The 14,720-nt window shown below is 35.8% G+C and overlaps 1 protein-coding gene across 1 annotated transcript in view; it reads right to left on the reverse strand.

Moving 5' to 3' along the window:
• Nucleotides 1-14,720, reverse strand: part of LOC122802342 (contactin-associated protein-like 5) — a 2,566,556-nt gene that overhangs the window by 364,395 nt on the left and 2,187,441 nt on the right. The window contains exon 18 of the mRNA XM_044071980.1: nt 9,449-9,582. Coding sequence (XP_043927915.1) covers nt 9,449-9,582 — 134 coding nt within the window. The remainder of the gene's footprint in view (nt 1-9,448; nt 9,583-14,720) is intronic.

A 14,720-nucleotide genomic window follows, 5' to 3' on the forward strand; every position in this document is an offset into this window, starting at 1 on the left:
CACACACACACACACACACACACACACACACACACACACACACACACACAAACACACAAAACTTTAAGACAACTTCTGTACAACTTACAAATAACACAATATTCATATAAGTCAAACTGGTGTCTGTCAGTAGGGCTTCCTGAAGCCAGTCAAGCCAATTATTGTGTAGAATAACAGTAACAAAGTAAAATCATCATTGCATACATATAATACTAAGGATTTACGAAATAACATGAGTATTTTAATGCATGATATTTGTCACAACAGAACCCTTTTAATTCTTTGTACACAGATTTAGCTAGAGGTTCAGTCTTGAACCCTTTAGATACAACAATATGTTACATGGGTGAACTGTGGACATCTTTGAAAGTTTTTGGTATACCAAAGATAGCTGATATGAGAGTACATTTTCCACTGATTGTCTCTCTGGTTTCGCTGGTTTCTTTGCATTCTACCTGGTTTATACCCCTTGTGCTATCCCCCTCCCCAATACTAAGTCTATATTAGAATCCTGCTGAGCATGGAGCCATTACTAGTCTCCCATGAGGACACAAGTGCTCTTCAGCAATTGAATTCTGCTTGCTAGTAAGCCATTAGACCTCAGGAATTTGTTTAAAGTGTTCAGATTTGTAAAGTAACACTTACTTTTTCCTGTTCATTACTCTTGTCTTGTTGGGCTCTGGCCCACTCTGTTTTCCCTCACTAATGCTCTCTCCGCTCCCCTGCCCTGCCCCCAATTTCCTCCCGCCTCCACTACCTCTACATTTATAGTAATCGCAACCATACCCACAGCTCAACCTCACATTGCCTCCACCAATCACAGCTCTTCATGTCAGGTCCCATTACACAACACCCACTTGCTCCAAAACAAAATACTCCAAACCACTCTCATCTCCTGCTAGGCATTCATAGGTTCATAGATTAGTGCTAAGCTAACTGCCCTTGCGAGCCATTTTAAGCCTAGCCAATTGTCCCTTGTGATACTCAAACCCTGCACCTTATGTTTGCAAGGCAAACACCTTAACCATTAGGCCACCCTCCCAACCCTTTATTACATCACCCCACACTACTTACCCATCCACATATAGTGCAACCCTATAATTCCTATCCACACCTCCACCTAGAACCAACTTAACTTTATAACCGTGAGAATCACACAACTAAGTCTAGTCTGTCTTCTCTTAATTCTTTATAACTCCACAAGTTATCACTCTAGCAATATCCCTAAACTTAGTAGCACAACACTATATTATGCACTCTCATATACAAACACCACACATTATAATAATATCTGCCCACAATTGTTCAAAAACTACATAACAGACCAGTTCAGAACTAAACACATATGCTCTCATTTCTTCTCCAAAAAAAAAAAATACAATACTTTCTCACACTCATTACCAAACACCAGCAAATGTATCACCATTTTAACACCAGGCTCACCATAAGTGGGGACATCCACCCCAACCCAGGCCCAAATCCATCCTGTCCAACACAAACTTCTCCAGCACAAATGTCAGAACATAACACCCCCACTATCTTCATCCTTGGGCAAATCAGTGACAGCAGCAAAACCAACCATCTTTTAATGCTAAATATTAATATTAATATTAGAAGTATCAAAAATAAAATACCTGAACTCCAGGCCACAATAGCACACTACTCCCCAGGCATAGTTGCTTTAACAGAAACCTGGCTAAATAAAAACATACCTAACTCAGAAGTTTTCCCTACCGGCTACGATATCATTAGACAAGACAGACCACTTCATAAAGGGGGTGGAACTGCCTTACTTCACCATATAAAGGTCATCACCACAATTATGATCTATATTTCACCTGGTAATACACCTGCTAGCCTTGAAGACTTCTTATCCTGGTGTTCTTCCACATACTCACAAGAAACTCTCATTCTGGGGGATTTAAACCTAGATTGGTTCACCTGTATATCAGAACCACCAAGTAATCTAATAAATCTCCATGACTACCAGCAGCTAATCCAAAATCCAGCTAGATGTGATAAAAAATCTAAAAGGGAATCTATCCTTGACTGGGTCCTAACTAACAACCCCACATTGTACCCCCACACAGGTAGTCTCCCAGACACCTTAGGTGACCACAGCATAATATACCTTATATGTAGTAAAGCAAGCATATGCAAAACCACTAAATACAAATCCACTAGAAACACAAAAAAATTCTCTCCTGAGGTCCTCAATACTTTACTCTGTAACTGTGACTGGACGCCCCTAAAAACCCTCCCACTTGACCAGACTGTAGCATATTTCAACAAAACATTTCTACAGCTCCAAGACACTGTCGCTCCATTGCCCAAAATCAAGGTTAGAACCTCTACAAACCCCTGGCTCAGTAAATAAATCAAACAAATCCTCAAGTCCAGAGACACTGCCTGACTTTACTATAAAAAAAACAAAGAAACACAAAGCCTAAATAAGTACCAAGAACTGCACAACCATGCAAAAAATGCATTAGGCTGGACAAAAATCCTACTACACGACATTACAAACTAAATACCAACACAACCCCCCAAAATTTTGGAAAAATGTAAACCAGCTACTAAAACCTACCCAAAAGGCTACCCCCAAACCGACCACCCCTGACACTAAAGTTCCCATTGAAACACAATTCAACTCCTACTTTGTGAACTCAATTCTATCCTTAGTATCACAGGACAGTTCCAACCTCACTATCCTCCCCAACATAAATAACACTAATACAAGTTTTTCCCTCAAAACAGTTTCCACCCTTTCAATCAAAAGCATGCTTTCCAAACTAAAAACCTCATCAACAGCAGCCAACCTACTCCCCAGCTATTTCTTGAAACTCACAGCAGATGCTATTGCTATCCCAATCTCCACTCTCATAAACAGATCAATTGTTGAAAACTATATGCCCAAACTCTAGAAAATATCCTATGTTACACCTATACATAAAGGTGGGACCTCCTGCAAACCTAACAACTACAGACCCATTGCTTTACTCTCCCCCTGGCCAAAATCCTAGAAAAATACATCTATATCCCATGTACCCATATCCTTTATAACATCTCTTCTTAAAAAACTAAAACCCACTAAGCTAGCAGCTGACCTTCTCCCAGCTGAGTTTCTGCAAAAAGCAGCTGAGGCCATTTCCTATCCCGTCTCCATAATCATAAACCATACCTTGTCAGAAGCCTTCATCCCCTCCACATGGAAAATGTCCCACATTATTCCTCTCCATAAAGGTGGTAGCTCACTAGAGCTAACCAACTACAGACCTATAGCTATACTCTCACCCCTAGCCAAAATTATGGAAAAGTGTGTCCACAAACAACTGATGGAACACCTCACCAAAAATAAAATTCTAGCTAACTCCCAACATGGCTTCAGGCCAAATCACAGTACCACATCAGCCCTACTATCCTTTTCTAATACCATCAATAACTTCAGAAACAATAATAAACTATCATCTGCTCTTTTCTCAGACCTCTCCAAGGCCTTTGATATGGCGAACCACATTCAACTCCTCCATACATTAAAAAAACTATCACTCAGCAATTCCACGCTGAAATGGTTCCAATCCTACCTGTCCAATAGGCAACAGGCTGTTCTATGGCAGGACAAATTATCTACATGCCTACCTGTTACACTTGGAGTTCCCCAAGGATCTATTCTTGGCCCTCTTCTCTTCACCATCTTTGTTAATGACCTGCCCACAATCACCCCCCATGCCACATGCATTCAATATGCAGATGATTCGACTATCATCAGCACTGCCTCCAACCTGGCAGATCTCACTGCTTCAACCCAAGACACCTTCAACCTAATAGAAAAATGGTTCTCAAGTCGACAACTAGTTCTCAACCCCAACAAAACAAAACTACTTACTTTCTCACCCACTAACAAGACTCTTCCCCCCACCTTCTCTATTACATCCTCCAATGGAATCACTATATCACCAGAAGCTCACACATAGCTATTAGGTGTTACCATTGATAACTCCTTAAATTTGACACCCATTTCAATCTTACCATCAAAACCGTCAATAAAAAGCTTGGCTCTCTCTATAAAGTAAAACACTTTCTCACTCCTCATGCTAAAATTACAATTGCCAGCACACACCTACTATCAACTCTTTTCTATGCCTCCCCCCTCTTTACAAACCTAAACAAGACAACCCTTAACAAACTTGCTTCTTGTTACAATCACATAGCTAGATTTGCCACAAATTCCACCTTTAGAATGCACCACTGCACTAACTTGAAGCAACTAGGGTGGTTAGAGTTTTCCAGCCAACTCCATTTCAACCAACTCAAAATGGCTCACCAGATACTGTATCACCCAGAGAAAACACCAGCTCTGAGAAACATCATTCACCCCTATATCAACCTGCAATCTTTACGCTCCTCCAATAAGATCTTAGCTCAAACTACCAAAGCCAATAATTCTGCTGGGGATTCTCTATTCTCAAACTTTGTAGGTAAAATGTGGAACTCCCTACCGACCACGCTCACCTCAGAACCCTCACTCCTACAATTCAAAAAAAAGCTTAAACCCCATCTCAATACTCTCTGGCAATGTCCCTGTTCCAAACCTGATTAACCACTATCATTTACCTTTCTCTTACCTCACTATCCTTAACCGCTTTTTAACAAGGCGCCTCGCCTTTGTAACTGACCTATGTTTTTTTTATATGCTGCTGTTGTTTTTTTTTTTTCCCAAGATGTGATGTATCTTTATATTGTTTTTAGAACTCAACTATCTTCCTTTTTTTGCATTAACAATGTTCATATGTCTGTTATGCACTTGGAGCTTTTCTCCCCGGGCCTCCGCTGAAAATGGACATGTATCCAGTCGGACTCTCCCGGTTAACAAATGTAAAATAAATAAAAATAAAATAAAATATCCAGGTGCTAAAATATCTCCTAGACAGCAAAATCTTGTCACCTACTCAACATGGTTTCAGACCTGCCCATAGTACCACTACAGCCCTCCTCTGCTTTACAGACACAGTAAACCATCTCAAAAATGAAGGCCTGCAGGTGTCAACTCTTTTTTTGGATATGTCCAAAGCATTTGACACTGTCTCGCACCAAATCCTGCTAAACAAACTTAACCACTATCACCTATAAAATTCCACTCTTACCTGATTCCAAAGCTACTTAACTGACAGGTACCAAGCTGTGACATGGGAACATTCTCTCTCTTCTCAGCTTCCCATAATTACAGGAGTCCCACAGGGTTCTATCTTAGGACCACTACTATTCACAATCTTCACAAATGACCTACATACCTCCACACAGCATGCATCTATCATTCAGTATGCAGATGATACTACCTTAATCTGTGCTGCACAAAACATTCCCAACCTCCTGCAAACAACTCAACTATCATTCTCTGACATTGAAAACTACCTTACCAAAGCCCAACTTATCCTCAATCTAAAGAAAACTCAGCTTATAATTATAACTTGTTCTAACAAAAACACTGATAATAGTCAATTCATTATCTACTCTACAAATGCTACTCCAATCGCTCCAGTGGCACAGTCTAAGCTATTGGGAATAACCGTAGACTCCCACCTAAAATTTGATAGTCATCTCAACTTAACTATTAAAAAAGTATATGCCAAACTGGGATCACTCTACCGTATCAAACCATTTCTTACGAACAACACAAGATCAGCCATTGCTCACTCCCAACTTCTATCCACCCTACTCTATGCATCTCCCATTCTGACTAATCTCAACAAAACTGAACTAAGTAAAATGGAAGCCTGCTATAACAGAATTGCATGCTTTGCTGCAAATTGTTCATATAGAACTCATCACTGTACTGCTTTGAGACAGTTCCACTGGCTTGAACTGCCCAACCTCCTAACCTACAATCAGATCTGCCTCTGTCATTCTATTACCTCCACAATAAGTGCCCTTCCCTTAAAATCTTAGTACAGCATCACTCACTCAAAAGGCCTCTTCGATCATCAAGCAAACTACTACTATAAGTCAACAACAGCTACAATAGCTTTGGAGACACAAGATATAGTAGTTCAGTGGCTAAAAAATGGAACTCTCTCCCCACTAGCATACAAAATACATTGTCCAAAGCCTCCTTTAAAAACCTCATTAGGCAACATCTCAAGCAACGTTGACAGTGCCATGACTGCTCCCCAGGCTAGTGAAAGGTACACATACTAAACCTAGAGTACTTGATACTAGTTTTCACTCTTACTCACAAACAGTGGCTAGTGTACAATGTATGTACTGTACCTGTGTACTATGTATGTATTCTAACTATGTTCCAAATTTCAGCTGTACACAACAAATCAATTAATTACCTTTATTTTTAAATTAATATTTTCTTGTTTGCTCTCTCCACTGTAACTGCTGATATGCAGCATACCACTGTAAAAAAACATGTCTCGTGTAATTTGTGTGTATACATGTCTAAATATCTAAATGTACCTGTAATTTTTTTATTTGGAGCTTTTCTCCCCTGGCCTCTGCAGAAAAAGGGCCTTTTCGGCTCAGTCAGACACCGCCAGTTAACAAATGTAAAATAAAATAAAATAAAACATTTGCCATTAAATAGCTTTAAAGGCAGGTGAGGGTGAAATTGAATTCCATACATAAGTTATATAGATATGCATTTACCTTTCCATAGGTAATATTCCTCTCATTTCTAGAGAGAGGCTGATAAAAAGAACCATCATTTAAGCAAACCTTTATTTTGCTAGAGTAGTTGATAATATAACCCCCTGTCCCTCTTCATCATGCTTCATAATCCTGAGAGATCTAACATTTTTTTTTTTAATTCCTGTGATAAATTACCTTGCTTTTTGGTTTGTTAGTCAACAAACAACAAACGACAGTTGCACATAGTTTTCTGAACATAGACATTGAGATGCAGCTAATGGAGGGCTGTTAATAGTACATTGACTGCACAACTCAGAAGATTCATTGTGCGAGATCTGAGGCCGCAAATAGTTAAAAATTAAGCATACTTGTGATTAGCTTTAGTTCAACGAGAAAATAAAACAAGTCATGTTTAAAAGTGGAAACAGATGTGAAGCCTTTTTGCACAATTTAGTCCAAACTCGAGTAACCCCAGGATTGCTGTTGTTGAATATTTTAAAACCTTCAGTATCAGCAATACTTCTTCCTCTTCCTCCTCCTACTCCTCACCTTCCCCATTCTCACCCTCGGTGAATAATGGGTCTTACCCCCTTCCTGGGCTGAAAACGTCAGCACATCTGAATAAGTCCATTAGTCACTGGTCTTTTGAACTATCCTTTTGGATCTGCAGGAAGAGGGACCCAAAAAGTAATTTTGATTATCAAAGTCATTGTGGGGTGCTTCTGGGGTATTCGATATACCACACTATAACACACCACCAAAGCCATCAGAGCTAAAAGAGCCCTGAGGTAAGAGGAAAGCTTTCTTCTTGTCATCATAATTGTTATTCATCAATTCTCTTTCCCTTTGAAGGTCTTAATTATTTCACATTTGTTATTCTCTTTTAAAAACAGGTTGATATTGCATCTAATAAGGCAGGAACAGATGATCAATGGTAGTTGATTTTTGTACTATGTCTGCCCCTAGCATAACTCTTAAAATACAAGTTGCCTAGTTCCAAACTTATAAATTTCATCAGTTTTATTTTTTTAAATGTCTTAATTTTAACTCTTTAATGTTTCATTTACCATTTGTACAGAAAATTTCAACAACATACAATTTGTTAAATCATTTATCTAACCCTGGATATAAGACCAAGTAAGCATCAGAGTTCCTGCTAAAACTGTTAGTCCATTGTTCATCAGCTATAGATACAAAATCATGGCATTCTACTGGTCGGTAGCTGCTGTATTCTAATGGTGGTGTTATTTAAAATACTTCCTGTTATACTTTTGGCTGGCTGTACAATAATCTCTTTCACCCTGCGCAGAGCAGGTTCAAAGGCTACTTCCATATGGGGACCAGTGCTGGAACTATGATACTACCAGTTTGGAAGATGATGCTAATTGTTGTATTTCCTTCCTACCACAACTACTTTCTCTGGTACAATCCTGCCTCACTAATTACATGTATATGAAATTAAATTGTTTTATGACATACATCCATTTACCCAATCAGGGGTTTTAAATTCCGTTATCAACTACTACTGATCTTCTACTAGACTAGATGTGGAGCTTTAATAAAGTATCATTTAAATAAGTATCATTATCAGAAGTGAAGTGTACAATGTGCATGCATTCTGCAGCAAATGTTGTTTAATGCATATTTTGTACATAATGCTAGCAGCTAGACAGACAGCACATATTGCTTAATTTCAGAGTAAGGAGACATTGTCTGTATGCCACACTGGAAACTGATATAAAACTATAACCTAGAGTATGGGCACAATGAAAGGCATTCATTGAGGAATCAAATGTATGACACAACAAAAACAAAATACTAAGAGAAGTCAATGCTATTTAAAGAAGGAAGACTTATTGTTGAGCACCATTAGTTTAATTTTTGTTCCCACATATCTATAGTAATCAGAAAAGGGGCAATGCAGACAAACTTGGTTTAATGGAATTATTTTTCCCCAGGTAACAAACTTTAAAACATGAGCACTTTTAATAAGATATGGTACACTAACTTCAGTACAAGAAAATAATAAATTATTAAGTTAAACATTATAACCAAAAAAGTCCATATATTTTTTGCATGTGATATAGATGCTGATACATTTCAGAGTAGGTGCAAACGTTGGGGTTTTCAGTCTAGGCAATGGAAGAATTAAAGGAGTATGGTATTTCATGTATATTCTGTTTCATTGCTATTCAACGTATCTGCTGCAGTTTGTTTGGATGAGGCTAACAGTCAAACATCTATAAAGTGTTTAAAAATGCCTTACCTGAAAAAATGTGCATAGTAGAAAGATGATTTACTGGAGGCCACTCTAACAATTATAACCTATGATAGGAATGTTGCATAAAGTGGCTGCATGATATCAGAGTGAAAGTCAGCAAGCAATGCATAATTACCATGACACTGTACACTAAGTATAAACTAGTTAATGATAGCCTTCATGTTAGAAGAGGTAGTGACATTGTAAAAGTGTTACAGGGAAGAATGTCTATGCTGTGCAATCAGAAAGTGAGTATTCTGGAACAAGTGTATAATTTAACAAAATATAAGTGATAAATATTGCTAAATTAAGAGATCTTGAGTCTAATGTGAAATACAGTAGAAAGACAGACTAGCAGAATGTGAAACACATAATGTATACAGTGAAATTCATAGTACACTAGAAAGTGCAGATAATTCAGCTTTGTATATTTTGCACAGTTCTAGATAAAGTATGGTAAGTTTTACAACCACTGTTTGCCTGTTCTTTATCTTCAAGAGCCATCTTAGAAATCAGAGTAGCCTTAGTCACCTGTGATGTATGTTACTTGATTACCTTGACATGTAAGTGCTCATCTTCTCTGTTTATCGTTACGTGATGGAGCTGTCCATTTGCTAGATTCCTTGAATTAACGTTGGCAACATCAGGGACTTTATCACTATCCATCTTATATCTGATCTGCAAACTTCCTGGGAAAAGAATATTTAACAAGGTTAATATCTTGAAATGAATAATGTAGCAAAGTCGAGATACACTTGCATCATAATTATGACATTTGCATAGATTTGTACAATGTCATATTATTTTCCACAAAAGTAACAGTAAGAAAAAGATGTGAAAAATCTTCCATAGTATGATATTCTGTAAATTAAAAAAATGTTCCTTTCATTTTCAGACCATACTTGTATAAATAATTAAACCACTTCCAAAGGTTTGAAAGTTGCCATGATGTTTTTGATATTTACCTCACAGACACAAGGTACAGGTTTGTTTCTTAGTTTTGAAGGGAAACTGGATATGCTTAAAATGGTCTGTAAGGACACCTTGAATAGCACTTACCTATGATCATATATGTCAGTCAGTGTATATATATATATATATATATATATATATATATATATATATATAAATACATTGCTATATTAGTAACTTCTGCTTTACAAATCTAAACATAATATTTTTATGTGTTAATATGACTGCATGCAATTTAAAAGTGAATTAAATAGTTTTCAGTAGACAGTGATAACAGTTGTCATTGTTTTACACAGAAAATATCCTGCAGTAATGAAAAAGAAATAGTATTAACAAAATCTGAACAATTGTCACAGGAAATGTACTGATGGATTTAACAGAAATCAATGTTAATATGATGCAGCACATTTCACAATAAATGAAGCAAAGGCATGTTTTATTTAAAGAATACAGGAGCTGATTTATCTTCTTGCCAATTATTTGTTACTTTCAATCATATCATACCTTTTGGGGGATATTATTGACTTACACTGGATAATCCAAATGTGCATTATCATTGTTCAATAAAAATGGATTAAATGTCAAGCTATTTTCACGGTCATCAGTTTGTGACAATAAACAAACTAAAGGCTTTGAATTGTGCCTAGACAGCAAACAAAATGAATATTCCTGATATAGACAAACTGCTTCTTCAATTACTCTTCTCACCCTGTTGCTCAAGGTAGGTAGATGTCACGTGAAAATGCAGTTGTGTAAATAAGCATTAAAAATCTTCTCTCTTCCTCTTTCTCTCTCTTGCTCTTGCTTAAAAGGAAAAAAAAAATATATATATATATATATATATATATATATATAAAACATGCGTGTATGTGTCACACATGCCTATGTGTCTGTCTGTCTGAATCTCTTCTGCTAATCTGAGCCTATCCACCACTGTGAAGTGCACCGAAGTAAGGGCACTCATAGTAACTGACATACCTAATGATGTTTTTAGTAATCATACCAGACTTTTGTAGTACATTGGGGATACAGACCAACATTTTTACTGCATCAGTTAATGTTGCTGCTGTTTCCTACATTCCACAGGAATTTTTGACACTCAGATCATGAAGCTTTCGGTATTACAGTTAATATGTACCAACTCTCAAACCACATGATTCAAGATAAATGTCTTCTAGAATGTAAGTCAACTTCTTTATTTAATGTGTAACATATTGGAAATCAATTACAGTTACAGCTGTCTTGTTACAAATGCATGACAGATTTTCTAGATTTATCACATAAGTGGGTTCATGACCTTTACAATGAAGGTAGCTAATATAAAAACAAACAGAAATACCATATGAATATTATGGATCTAAAGGTATATATATATATATATATATATATATATATATATATATATATATATATATATATATATATATATATATATATATATATATATATATATATATATATACATATATATATATATATAAAACTACACTTATGAACCTCTAGGCATATAAACATAAGCAGAATAGTATCTCTTTATGAGTCTCAGAAATCTTTATTTTGCACTATATTTAAAGTTATTATTTCGCAAGTTGTAGATTAAATTATGTCATAGAAAAGAAAAGCAAAATATAAATTTCTTTACAGATCATCTGCGGCTAGATTATAAGAACTTAATACTGTATTATTTTGTAGTGCATAATAGGAAACCAAGATGAACACAAAAAATCAGCAGTCATAAGACGGATAAAACTTATGAACTTCCCATGCCATCTAATCTGCATCACAGGAGAGAGAAATCATAAGCATGAATTATTTTGGGTACACATAAACTTAGGAATGTGGTCCACTAAACGGCTAAACTGCAATTCTTTCCAAAGTACATCAAAAATCTTTTAGAACCACTGTATAAAATAAGAGGATTTGCATCTTGTAAATTTCAGAGTCATCCAGGAGTGTCAAACATAATGTTTCAGGAAGCATATCTAATTAATAAACTTCAGAAGTAAATTCAAATAAAATAATATACAAAATATTAAATAACTAACTAAATAAATAAGGAAATCAACCAATCAATAATCACTTTCAATATACTTCAGAACCAGGGACAGTTCTTTTCAGAAACATTATGGATAGGATTAAAAAACATTAGAAGAATGCAGTGCTACATTACAACTGGCTGTAATTTATAAATATAGGCAGACCAGAAGACATTGTCTAGGCAAAACATTTGCACGTTTCTATTCTGTGTTTGAGGACCAGATCTGTGATTCTTGGAACATCTAAAATTTAAGTGCAATTAGGGAAAAATACTAACTCCAAAATTATTTTGTTGAAATATTCCCTTTTCTCCAAAGTACAACAATTTTAGAGTTAGTATATATATTTATATATATATATATATATATATATATATATATATATATATATATATATATATATATATATACATATATAGGGGTGGCCGAATATCTGAGCATTACTACATTGTCCAATAGTACAGGATGTAACAACAGAATAATCATGAGAAAAAGGCACAGAGACAAGATGTGAGCACAAAGGTGTATAGTACAGTACCACAGAAGGTGTCACACAATAGATTCACATGTCAGGCAGGCTTGCATCATCATGTATTACCACACAGCAGGACTATCTGGATCATGCTGGAATGCTCCCTTTTGCAACATTGTCTTGTTTGGATTATACTGATAACAGTATTATAATTAATAAACATAGACAAGTAATGAGATTGCTTAATATAACTCATTGATGCTAAGGACAATTTAAAATCAGCATTATATAACATTGTACCTATATAAATGAGGCAGAAGATAATCATTGGCTACAAGGGTGTCAGAATACTGCCAAACATCATTGCCTTAAATGATGCATGGCTGTTTCTTTTACACAGAGTTAATAAGGAGAATAATCATGGCATAAAAAGCTATTATAAGTAAAACATTTTAAAACATGCTGTGTGCCTTGGTTCTAGAACCATGTGCAGCTTGTCATTTAGGTATTCGCACCACATGCAGTGCATGCTGAGCTGCTCTGCTGCAAGTTCAGTTAATTAATTATTTTTTATTTATTTATAATCAATCGTCACATCTTTAATCCTGTTATATGGACATACCATAAGCTAATAAAGCAAGGCATTTATGTCCAGGACAAGAAGTTCATTAAAATCCAGTTAGACTATATTGTTTCTAGTCAATAATTTTAAACTATAACCTGCATCAGACTTAGCACTGAGAATTTTAACTAACATTTGAAATCAGGGCATTAGTTTTATTATACCCAGCCTCTCATAGTGTATGCTTTTTTGAAAGTGAAATGATTCTTCTAAATATCAAGAAAAGGTTATGATAGGCTGAAGAAATTGGTGAGAAAAGTATAGTAGCAGTAGTTATGCGTATCACGTTGTAGAGATTACTGAACCAAACTTACATTCAGAACATCATGTACAGTGTTATGAATGTATTTCCCAAAACAAGCCTGAGGCATTGTGTCAGAAAATTTTGTCTCAAAAGTACTTCTTTCTTCCTATCTCGGTTACATCTGTTCATATCTGTGCCATATTTGTCAAATTGCTTCTTTCCTTCACATTTCTTGCTTTTCTCTGTTTTTATTTCACTTCTGTAGTCCAACGTATCTGCTTTTGACTAATTTTATTTTATAGCCTTTATGCCATACACATTTCTTCAACTGACCTTTCATATATCTCATACCATTGCTTACTTTTCACTTTCAGATCTATATACAGATCAGTGTATACACCTGCATGTTTCTGATATTGTTGTATGATATTCTTACTTCATTTTGTTTGTATTTAGTAATTATACAAGTAGGCAGGTCTACTGGTTTCTTTTGGCCATGAATTGGGCTCAGTGGAACAACAGAAACAAGACTAATAGGAAGGCAAATATGTACAGCAAAATGTAACTTATAGTGCAGAAGGGACTATATACAAATGGCAAGACAAGAAAGTCTTACAATTACAAATACAGTGTATTACATAAAGTAATAAGAAACTGCTGCAATTACACAGTCAACTACCACTGAGCAAAGCAGGTTTATTGTGAAGGCATCCTGCTGTTGTGCATTCAGTAATTGAATTTTCAGGTACTGAAACAGAGTGAGCCAAACGTAATGTATTCCATTTTTATCCAAAAGTTCTAATATTATACACAATCCTCCTACAAGAAATTGTAGGATAACATGGAGTGTTGTGTGTGTGTGTGTGTGTGTGTGTGTGTGTGTAAATTTCAAGTGTTAGTAAAACAGATTTACAAAACACCAAATACCTTTTGCTTCACAACACATGCTGAACCATAAGGTAAATTAAATCAATTCAGGTGTCATCAGCTTTGATTTGTTAGTAGTACATTGCCTACCAATCATGTGACTAATTACACAACTGCTCCATCTAGTCGAGAAAATGTCATTATTTTGCAGTTTTGTTGTTAATATTGCATATACATTCATCAAAGGTATACATTTTGTCAGCAATGCTAGATAAGATGTTTTGTGGTGGAATACATGATGTAATATGCAATGGCACCATAGTTTGTTCAGCTAAAACAATCTGCCAGATGCATTGAACTTTTCCATAAGTACATTTTTTAATCTTGCTGCCTTTAGCTAATTCCATCTAAAACTTCTGTTTCTAGCATTTCTGTGATTTGAAAAAGCTTGTTTCAGCTACATATTGTACTTATTTTACTGCCTGCACTTTTACAAAGTCTTTTTGTGTTTAAATTACCTGTTTAACTGTTATAGGTTAAACACTCAAGTGGGATAGCCATTTCTGTGCATTTAAAGTGTTTTTTTTTTTATTGTATCTGCCTTATTTTCTGGA

Source organism: Protopterus annectens, chromosome 5.part0 (genome assembly GCF_019279795.1).
Source record: "Protopterus annectens isolate FY-2018-M chromosome 5.part0, PAN1.0, whole genome shotgun sequence".
In the NCBI taxonomy this organism is placed as follows: domain Eukaryota; kingdom Metazoa; phylum Chordata; order Ceratodontiformes; family Protopteridae; genus Protopterus; species Protopterus annectens.